Consider the following 11,061-nt stretch of genomic DNA (forward strand, 5'->3'; position numbering starts at 1 on the left):
AATCAATCATCATCAAATTCAATCTGCACTCAAAATAAAATCCAAGTTTAATCTTGACGTGCAGAGGATACAGAAGGGGTGTAAACATTATGCCGTTTCTGTATCTGAGCCATTGCAGCGTCTGTGACATGGGCAGCGCCACCGAGTAAGGTTACATGCATACAATAATGCGATTACTGTAGGTATTCGGATTAATATAATAGTTCTATTAAAACGTTTACATGCTTTGCAAGAAGAGCGATTTCCCTAATAATCCTGTTTACATTGACACACCTGAAATCAGGGTACGTAATGTCAATCTGATAAATGCAGAAAATCGCCAATCAAAAGAAATGTTCTACCACAGTGACCATGTTATTTTTGTGAAGTATGTTTGATTCTCAGTTCGGACATATAAAGTTTGTATGTGATAACTATTTCTAAAACGCATACATTCAGTTGTTCCGAACTCACTTCACTCGCGCTAAAGAGGGAAGCTTGCACTATGGGTGCTGACACGTTCCGATTAAGGTGGTTACATTTTAGTCATTTAGCAGACGCTCTTATCCAGAGCAATTAGGGTTAAGTGCCTTGCTCAAGGGCACATCGAAAGATTTTTCACCTAGTCGGCTCGGGGATTAGAACCAGCGACCTTTCGATTACTGGCACAACGCTCTTACCCACTAAGCTACCTGCCGCCCTATACGCCTAATCATTTGAAAAATTGCTCACAAAACCAGGTGTTTTAATCGGCGTATGCTTCGATTTAGTCCTTATGCCTTTTAAGATAAACAGAGTAAGGTGTTTACCTGACTATTGCATTATCCGCCTACTGCCATAATCAGTTTAATATCCAATTATTCCTGTGCATGTAAACATACTCATTGAGTATCCATTTTGAAGTAGTCAATTTTCTTCTTCATGATTGGCTGATCCCTCTTGATGACCCGGTTGGACATTACTCCAAAAGGGTCACCAGGAGGGATCAGCCAATGAAGCTGGAAGTCCCACCCAGTTGACTATGTTAAAATGGTGAAAGCCCGTGCTAATAAAGCCTTTTCCCCACTAGAGGCCTCTATCATTCTCTATGGTCCCTCGCAGTTTTGGTTCCATTTGCTCTGTTCGGTAAACGGTTTCCGTAAGGAATACACCCAGGGTGAAAACGGTACAGTGAAAGGCTTACTTGCAAGCTCTCCTCAACAGTGCAGTCCCCAGTACAAATATAAATCATAAAAAATATAACTAGTAAGTATTAAAAAGTTGTATAGCTGACATAGTGGTCCTCTGTAGCTCAGCTGGTAGAGCACGGCGCTTGTAACGCCAAGGTAGTGGGTTCGATCCCCGGGACCACCCATACTCATGACTGTAAGTCGCTTTGGATAAAAGCGTCTGCTAAATGGCATATTAATTAAAAATAAAATAATTAATAATACAATTTACTGCGGTAGAATATATACACAATAGGGTATAAATGATGAAATGCGCTATGTCAAGTAGGCTTATTCTTATTTACAATTAATAAACACGCACTCAGTTGATCAAACGATTTAAAAATACAATAATCAACGAATTAATAGTGGGAAATAAATGTTTTATATCAATAATAAATCATTGTTGAAAGGTAGAAATGTATTATGCTAAAAACAATGACATTTTCAAAGAAGAACTACAATTCCCAGAAGTCCCTTGTTTAAAGCCAACCGTAAACAGAAAGCGGAAACAATAGAGAACCACAAACACACACCCTTGCCTTGGCGATCTACTCAGGGAAATAAAATACCTTTACCTTTTAAGCAATACTATTAAAGTTGACATCTAAGAAAATACCAAGTCGACGAGTACTTAGACTAAGTTGGTCACCATGGCATTGAAAAGAATACAAAAGGTAAGATGGTTAGCTAGCATTGTGGCTAGCTGTGCTAGGCTAGCTAGCTAACTAACGTTAGCTTCATGGAACCGAACGTCATCTATCAGAAGTTGTTATTGTTTGTTAACGTTAGCTACATAATCGGTTCATTTTAAAACTAATCCTAACCACGTAGCTAGCTGTCTAGCTATAGAGTGTACACATATGCGGAAGCTATGTGTGTTGTTTCACTGGTTAACTAACACGGTCCACAATCCTAATGTTTAGCATAACATGATATCACGGTATGGCACAACGTCAGAACTAGATTTTAATGTTCCTTGTTGTCAGCCATTCACCCCCTCTCCAGGACACAGCTATTCATGCTAACTACACTTAGCTAGGTGCAGCACCTGTTCGTGTTGTAACGCTAACTAGTTAGTCTAATTTGACTTGAGGGTGTAGCTAAGGCAGGACATGATGAAGAAGGCCAATAATTATGATAACAGTCGGAGTCAAATATATCTACCAATAAAGCTGTGACTAGGGACAGGTTAAGAAACCCAGCTTTTTAGTGGATGTAAAATGCATCCGAGTATCTGACCTAGTCCACAAGGACAACTTTCAGTTTCATGTGTAACCCCTAGCACTACTTGTCTGACTTGTTTTGTCCCCTAGGAGCTTCATGACCTGCAGAGGGATCCGCCAGCACAGTGCTCCGCTGGACCCGTGGGAGAGGACTGTAAGTTTAGACAGAGGGACTCTGAGGGTAATGTACTCTATATCTGGTGAAGAGGAGAGGGACTAGGGCTGGTTGTATAGACCCAACCTAGAGGGACTAAGGCTGGTTGTATAGACCCTACCTAGAGGGACTAAGGCTGGTTGTATAGACCCTACCTAGAGGGACTAAGGCTGGTTGTATAGACCCTACCTAGAGGGACTATGGCTGGTTGTATAGACCCTACCTAGAGGGACTAAGGCTGGTTGTATAGACCCTACCTAGAGGGACTAGGGCTGGTTGTATAGACCCTACCTAGAGGGACTAAGGCTGGTTGTATAGACCCTACCTAGAGGGACTAGGGCTGGTTGTATAGACCCTACCTAGAGGGACTAAGGCTGGTTGTATAGACCCTACCTAGAGGGACTAAGGCTGGTTGTATAGACCCTACCTAGAGGGACTAAGGCTGGTTGTATAGACCCAACCTAGAGGGACTAAGGCTGGTTGTATAGACCCTACCTAGAGGGACTAAGGCTGGTTGTATAGACCCTACCTAGAGGGACTAAGGCTGGTTGTATAGACCCTACCTAGAGGGACTAGGGCTGGTTGTATAGACCCTACCTAGAGGGACTAAGGCTGGTTGTATAGACCCTACCTAGAGGGACTAGGGCTGGTTGTATAGACCCTACCTAGAGGGACTAAGGCTGGTTGTATAGACCCTACCTAGAGGGACTAAGGCTGGTTGTATAGACCCTACCTAGAGGGACTAAGGCTGGTTGTATAGACCCTACCTAGAGGGACTAAGGCTGGTTGTATAGACCCTACCTAGAGGGACTAAGGCTGGTTGTATAGACCCTACCTAGAGGGACTAAGGCTGGTTGTATAGACCCTACCTAGAGGGACTAAGGCTGGTTGTATAGACCCTACCTAGAGGGACTAAGGCTGGTTGTATAGACCCTACCTAGAGGGACTAAGGCTGGTTGTATAGACCCTACCTGGTGAAGGGGAGAGGGACTGGGGGTTGTTGCAGTCTGTACTAGACCTGGTGAAGGGGAGAGGGACTGGGGGTTGTTGCAGGCTGTACTACACCTGGTGAAGGGGAGAGGGACTGGGGGTTGTTGCAGGCTATACTTCACCTGGTGAAGGGGAGAGGGACTGGGGGTTGTTGCAGGCTGTACTACACCTGGTGAAGGGGAGAGGGACTGGGGGTTGTTGCAGGCTGTACTCCACCTGGTGAAGGGGAGAGGGACTGGGGGTTGTTGCAGGCTGTACTACACCTGGTGAAGGGGAGAGGGACTGGGGGTTGTTGCAGGCTGTACTACACCTGGTGAAGGGGAGAGGGACTGGGGGTTGTTGCAGGCTGTACTACACCTGGTGAAGGGGAGAGGGACTGGGGGTTGTTGCAGGCTATACTTCACCTGGTGAAGGGGAGAGGGACTGGGGGTTGTTGCAGGCTGTACTTCACCTGGTGAAGGGGAGAGGGACTGGGGGTTGTTGCAGGCTATACTTCACCTGGTGAAGGGGAGAGGGACTGGGGGTTGTTGCAGGCTATACTTCACCTGGTGAAGGGGAGAGGGACTGGGGGTTGTTGCAGGCTGTACTTCACCTGGTGAAGGGGAGAGGGACTGGGGGTTGTTGCAGGCTGTACTCCACCTGGTGAAGGGGAGAGGGACTGGGGGTTGTTGCAGGCTGTACTACACCTGGTGAAGGGGAGAGGGACTGGGGGTTGTTGCAGGCTATACTTCACCTGGTGAAGGGGAGAGGGACTGGGGGTTGTTGCAGGCTGTACTTCACCTGGTGAAGGGGAGAGGGACTGGGGGTTGTTGCAGGCTGTACTACACCTGGTGAAGGGGAGAGGGACTGGGGGTTGTTGCAGGCTATACTTCACCTGGTGAAGGGGAGAGGGACTGGGGGTTGTTGCAGGCTGTACTACACCTGGTGAAGGGGAGAGGGACTGGGGGTTGTTGCAGGCTATACTTCACCTGGTGAAGGGGAGAGGGACTGGGGGTTGTTGCAGGCTATACTTCACCTGGTGAAGGGGAGAGGGACTGGGGGTTGTTGCAGGCTGTACTCCACCTGGTGAAGGGGAGAGGGACTGGGGGTTGTTGCAGGCTGTACTACACCTGGTGAAGGGGAGAGGGACTGGGGGTTGTTGCAGGCTGTACTTCACCTGGTGAAGGGGAGAGGGACTGGGGGATGTTGCAGGCTGTACTACACCTGGTGAAGTGATGCTCTATAGGCCTAATACATGTTATCTTTCTATATTCCAGTGTTCCATTGGCAAGCAACTATAATGGGGCCAGTGAGTATGACTTCAAAATGATCTGTGTGGTTTAATGATTGCAACATGGGTCATCTGAACAATGGGTATTGAAATAATTTTGTTGCACATTTTCATAATTTCTAACAATGTCTATCTGTTCCTGTTATTCCTAGGGTGATAGTCCATACCAAAGTGGGGTCTTCTTTCTCACAATCCACTTCCCCACTGACTATCCCTTCAAGCCACCAAAGGTAAGAATAGATTTGTTATGGAAGTCATTACATCATTAAACTGTTGCTAAAGAATGGTCCTCATGGATAAATGGTACATAAACACAGGTCCATGTTTCTACAGGTAGCATTCACAACAAAGATTTATCATCCAAACATCAACAGTAACGGGAGCATTTGCTTGGACATCTTGCGATCCCAGTGGTCTCCAGCACTAACTGTATCAAAAGGTGAGATAACTGGGTTAGTACTTTACCAAACAAATGCTGCCACAATGTAGCTGGTTAACTGGCAGAAATGACACACCTGGTTCCATGTTAAAACATTGTTCCATCTGTTTCCATCCAACACTTGTAGAAGGTTCTATTACAACCCTCCTACAACTTGAACCTGATCATTAAATCAGAATGACCAATTATTACATTACATGACCAATCTGACTGACTGGTGATTGAATGTGAAATGGGACCATTAACTGTATCAGCTGCTGCTTCATCTGTTTTCCAGTTCTGTTGTCCATATGTTCATTGCTTTGTGACCCGAACCCGGACGACCCCCTAGTTCCAGACATAGCACAGATCTACAAACTAGACAAAGAGAAGTGAGTATATTGTTACTGTGTAAAGTGTTAGGCCTATTTCTCCAATGAGCTGCTGTAACCAAATTCTTTGAATAATGGAGGACTTATTTAGGTCATTGCAGTATATTTGAACATTCTATAGCAAATCAACAGAGATGGCACCTAGACTTTGTTTCATATTATCTTTGTATTTGTTATTTTGAGCAAAACGTGTTTATTTTGTTTCCAGATACAACAGACTAGCAAGAGATTGGACCCAGAAGTATGCAATGTAAAGGCCCTCCTGAAGATTTTTTAAAAGTCACAAAACACTGTACATTCTGGTAATAGAAAGTAAACTTAGGTGATATGGAACACATTGTACTGTCAACATTTTATCATGTGAACCAATTAACTATAGATGATTTTGTGTTTCCAGGGGGTATGCACTGCACATATGTACATTAAGGGTGAAATAGGGGAACAGATATGGGGGACAATAACTGTACATTGTTGTTCTCCCCACTTCCTGCTTTTGGGAACTTTTGTTTCTTGTCTCCTGAATAGAAGAGGAAGTCATCAGAATACTGTAGCCCACGGTTACATTCAGAATACTGTAGCCTGCTGTTAGTCATCAGACTACTGTAGCCTGCTGTTAGTCATCAGAATACTGTAGCCCACGGTTACATTCAGAATACTGTAGCCTGCTGTTAGTCATCAGACTACTGTAGCCTGCTGTTAGTCATCAGACTACTGTAGCCTGCTGTTAGTCATCAGAATACTGTAGCCTGCTGTTAGTCATCAGAATACTGTAGCCTGCTGTTAGTCATCAGACTACTGTAGCCTGCTGTTAGTCATCAGACTACTGTAGCCCACGGTTACATTCAGAATACTGTAGCCTGCTGTTAGTCATCAGACTACTGTAGCCCACGGTTACATTCAGAATACTGTAGCCTGCTGTTAGTCATCAGAATACTGTAGCCCACGGTTACATTCAGAATACTGTAGCCTGCTGTTAGTCATCAGACTACTGTAGCCTGCTGTTAGTCATCAGAATACTGTAGCCTGCTGTTAGTCATCAGACTACTGTAGCCTGCTGTTAGTCATCAGAATACTGTAGCCTGCTGTTAGTCATCAGACTACTGTAGCCTGCTGTTAGTCATCAGAATACTGTAGCCTGCTGTTAGTCATCAGACTACTGTAGCCTGCTGTTAGTCATCAGAATACTGTAGCCTGCTGTTAGTAATAAGAATACTGTAGCCTGCTGTTAGTCATCAGACTACTGTAGCCTGCTGTTAGTAATAAGAATACTGTAGCCTGCTGTTAGTCATCAGACTACTGTAGCCTGCTGTTAGTCATCAGAATACTGTAGCCTGCTGTTAGTCATCAGACTACTGTAGCCTGCTGTTAGTCATCAGAATACTGTAGCCTGCTGTTAGTCATCAGACTACTGTAGCCTGCTGTTAGTCATCAGAATACTGTAGCCTGCTGTTAGTCATCAGAATACTGTAGCCTGCTGTTAGTCATCAGACTACTGTAGCCTGCTGTTAGTCATCAGACTACTGTAGCCTGCTGTTAGTCATCAGACTACTGTAGCCTGCTGTTAGTCATCAGAATACTGTAGCCTGCTGTTCCAGTACAACATACTCATAAATGACGTAAATGTAAATACTCATGGCTCTGCTGACTGTCACCCATAAAGAGGGAAATTGAGGAATCAAACCAATTTTACTGTATTTTTTTCATTCCTTTTGTTGATTTTCTTTTAGAGATGTTTTTTATTGTATCAAACTATTCTGGACCTACTTTAGTTGTTTTAGCATTAAGTCATCAGAACTTGTATCATTAAAACATTGGTATACATACTCAGCAAATAACAGTGATTTAGGGTCTTCAATTATGGCTATGGCTTATGCTGTTTAGCACTTTGTATAGTTAAAGAACGGTAGACTTTTTATTAATGTTCATGTCTTCTAATTCACTGCTGATGGAAGCATGGAATATTGTCCTGAGAGAAGCATGAATTCCAGTTCTATTATGGGTTAAATATTCCACTCTAGTTTAAAGGCTCAACATGTTCAGTGGAGTGAATGACGCTCACACTGAGTTGAGTTGGAACTGCTGACTCCTGAAAGACACTCCCAGGGAAAAGAATGCAGGCCACTGGAGGGGAAATTCAGATGGTTACTGTCGTAGTAAATATATAATGTTATAGCTTGGTCTGACTAAAATCTTGTGCATGACCCATTTTGTGTTGGGCCTTTGTATTCAATACAATGCACAAAAGAGTCCTATCTTGTCAGCCTTATCAGCAGGTGGCTAAGGACAACACCCACGCCATAGGTCTCTCAGTTCTTCCAACTCACGAGTTCTTGCTCTGAGGACACACACACACACACACACACACACACACACACATACACACACACACACACACACGCACATACACACACATACACACACACACACACACATACACACACACACACACACACACAAAAATCCCCTTCTCTTAGGCTGAACATCTGAAGACAGAGAACCCGACTCAGAGCCAATGCAACAGTGACACTAACCTGGAGGGGACCTCGCCCAACTCATCAGGACCAATCAGAAGATCAGAACTACTAGATTCAACCTACTTCATTTTATTGTATAAAATGTCAGCACACAATGTTTCGGGGCTCTCTCAGATATCTCACTACGAGATTGACGAACGGGTCCGTGCACGCGATTCCAGATATCTTTACCTCTGAATAAACTGCCTTTTATTATACCATATCCACCCTGTCCAAAGTCTCTACTTGGTCTCAGTTCTCCAGTAAACTTGTTTTATCAACATTACTCTTCTGATCAAACAGTTGGAAAGTGTGGTGGAGGCATGCTTGCCCCCTGTTATTGGGTATGGCCAAGGGGCATTAGGCTCTTACACTAGTAGCTGATTATTAAAGATGATACTGCCGTTCCATTTTCATCCCTCAAAATGGTCATCATTTGGGAAGCTCTGATTGGACTTCTGGCAACGCCTACTCACAAGAACTATGCAATGAAACCCATGGATCAAGAACGCAGCAATGATCATTTATTTAAATGAAACCCTTAGGCCAAGAACACGGCAATTTATTGGAGTTATTCTAAAGTCACTTGCTTATTTATGGTTGACATTTCTTTTAAATTGGTTGACGTTCCCATTTGTGGTGAATGTGCTGCAGTGAATGTTAAACTACGTAAACACTGCCATGACCTTATCCCACAATGCAGCTGGATGGTGAAAGCGCGTTATCCGTGCATGGCAGGGGCAGAAGGACGTTACTGAATTAGATAGCTGTTAAACAACGAGTAGCTAGTGAGCCAGTCAGCCGGGACAGTAACGTTGTTGTCTCTGTCAGAACTATATTCTGACCGTCTAGTTGATCCAACCGGACATGGCGCCCTTCGGTCTCCTGTCTGCTGGTGCCAGCCTTTTGGCCAAGTCAGTCAGTCTCTTCTCCAACGCATCCAGTCTTGCAAGGTAACATAAGGAGCAAAACTTCCTATTGTCAAGATAGTTAGTTAGCTATGTTAGGTAGGCAGTTAGTAAGCCACCCTGTACAATTTCTCATTGGTATTTTAGATTTTTTGAAATTCATGAAGCCAATTCTGCAAAGGAATTGCTGTATTTCCAGCTATCACTCCAGGATTAGCATAATTAGAGCTAAATTAGCTAGCTAGGGTTAGGGTTATCTAACGTTAGCTTGACTGACCACATTGGTTAGATTTGGGTAAACTAGCTAGGAATGATAAGACGTGTTTTACTTCTGAATGTAGTATTGGATGATTATAGAAATGAGTCTCATATATGATTTAACTACTAACTGGCCAATAGCTTCTACCCCCAGACCATCGGGCTGCTGAATAGCGTGGGGTTCTAGATGTGATGACTAGCTTAGAAAGAATGCATTAAGGATTAAACATAAAGGGTTTGTACTGTACTGATATAAATTGTTTCTCATAACAAGCTGTGATTCATGTGAGGAACGTTAGGGGGTAGGATGAGATAAGACTTGTATTTCTCACAGACACATACACACTGCCTCTTTGTTAAACCATCATACTCAAGGATGTGTACTGCAAAAAGTGCTGACTTTCAGGATAAGTTGCAAATCAAGTAGACACCTGGCAACAGTGGAGCGCCAAGGGTCTGGGACCAGCCTGTGCGCCAACGGATTGGCTGAGTAAGTCTAAACCACGCCCAGTCTCTACCCTGATAGGCCCAGCAAGGAGCGGGAACTATCACTGTCAGGGTATTTAAAGAACAGCCTGTAACAATGGATCAGTTCTCTGTCTGCCCTGCGTGGTATTTCAGTGAGCCCGTATATGAACCATCATACTTATCATACATACATTTTGCATATAATAAATTTAGCTTGGATTGAATATCTCTTGATTATGTTTTCTCTTATTCCAATACCAGATTTGAATTACGCGATTTCTAACAATAGACACCACTAGTCATGACACAGTTGTTAGTATGTATACAGCACCAGTCAAAGGTTTGGACACATTCTCATTCAAGGGTTTTCATTTATTTCTTTACAATTTTTTACATTGTAGAATAATAGTGAAGACATCAAAACTATGAAATAACACATATGGAATCATGTAGTAACCAAAAGTGTTAATCAAATAGCCACCCCTTGCCTTGATGACAGCTTTGCACACTCTTGGCATTCTCTCAACCAGTTTCATGAGGTAGTCACCTGGAATGCATTTCAATTAACAGGTGTGCCTTCTTAAAAGTTAATTTCTGGAATTTATTTCCTTCTTAATGGGTAGACAGAAGATAGCCCTATTTGGTAAACGACCAAGTGCATATTATGGCAAGAACAGCTCAAATATGCAGAGAAACGACAGGCCATCATTACTTTAAGACATGAAGGTCAGTCAAAACTGAAAATTTCAAGAACTTTGAAAGTTTCTTCAAGTGCAATCGCAAAAACCATCAAGTGCTATGATGAAACTGGCTCTCATGAGGAGCGCCCTAGGAATGGAAGACCCAGAGTTACCTCTGCTGCAGAGGATAAGTTCATTAGAGTTACCAGCCTCAGAAATTGCAGCCCAAATAAATGCTTCACACAGTTCAAGTAACAGACATCTCAACATTAACTGTTCGGAGGGGACTGAGTGAATCAGTCCTTCATGGTCGAATTGCTGCAAAGAAACCACTACTAAAGGACACCAATAAGAAGAAGAAGAAGAAGAGACCTACTTGGGCCAAGAAACACAAGCAATGGACATTAGACCGGTGGAAATTTGTCCTTTGGTCTGGACTCCAAATTTGAGATTTTTGGTTCCAATCGGCGTGTCTTTGTGAGACGCATTGTGGGTGAACAGATGATCTCTGCATGTGTATTTCCCACCATAAAGCATGGAGGAGGAGGTGTTATGGTGTGAGGGTGCTTTGCTGACTGTCTGTGATTTGTTTAGAAT

At 43.6% G+C, this 11,061-nt stretch overlaps 2 protein-coding genes across 3 annotated transcripts in view; both read left to right on the top strand.

The window, feature by feature from the left end:
* The first annotated feature begins 216 nt into the window (after positions 1-216).
* Positions 217-7,550, top strand: LOC311117512 (ubiquitin-conjugating enzyme E2 D4-like). Of its 2 annotated transcripts, none has more exons than XM_084192432.1 (7): positions 217-284; positions 2,504-2,567; positions 4,814-4,845; positions 4,980-5,057; positions 5,161-5,266; positions 5,544-5,637; positions 5,846-7,550. In XM_084192432.1, exons 1-7 carry the CDS (start codon positions 222-224, stop codon positions 5,889-5,891), a joined length of 483 nt encoding a protein of 160 aa, XP_084048558.1. In that variant the 5' UTR covers positions 217-221; the 3' UTR covers positions 5,892-7,550. The 2 variants fall into 2 exon arrangements, with proteins under 2 accessions (XP_084048558.1, XP_084048559.1); XM_084192433.1 differs by lacking the exon at positions 217-284 and adding an exon at positions 1,668-1,864.
* Positions 7,551-8,856: 1,306 nt separating this feature from the next.
* LOC311117510 (transcription factor A, mitochondrial-like) overlaps positions 8,857-11,061 on the top strand; it is a 32,505-nt gene continuing 30,300 nt past the window's right edge. The window contains exon 1 of the mRNA XM_084192430.1: positions 8,857-9,103. Coding sequence (XP_084048556.1) covers positions 9,018-9,103 — 86 coding nt within the window. The 5' untranslated portion in view covers positions 8,857-9,017. The remainder of the gene's footprint in view (positions 9,104-11,061) is intronic.

This window comes from Coregonus lavaretus (assembly GCF_964263955.1).
Source record: "Coregonus lavaretus genome assembly, contig: HAP1_SCAFFOLD_2786, whole genome shotgun sequence".
Taxonomy (NCBI): Eukaryota; Metazoa; Chordata; class Actinopteri; order Salmoniformes; family Salmonidae; genus Coregonus; species Coregonus lavaretus.

Excerpts from the sequence above, each read along its gene's own strand:
- LOC311117512 (XM_084192432.1), top strand. The coding sequence starts at position 222 with ATGCTTTGCAAGAAGAGCGATTTCCCTAATAATCCTGTTTACATTGAC. Across the intron at positions 4,846-4,979 it reads AAGCAACTATAATGGGGCCA|GGTGATAGTCCATACCAAAG; the intron begins GTGAGTATGACT and ends TGTTATTCCTAG. Across the intron at positions 5,058-5,160 it reads ATCCCTTCAAGCCACCAAAG|GTAGCATTCACAACAAAGAT; the intron begins GTAAGAATAGAT and ends ATGTTTCTACAG.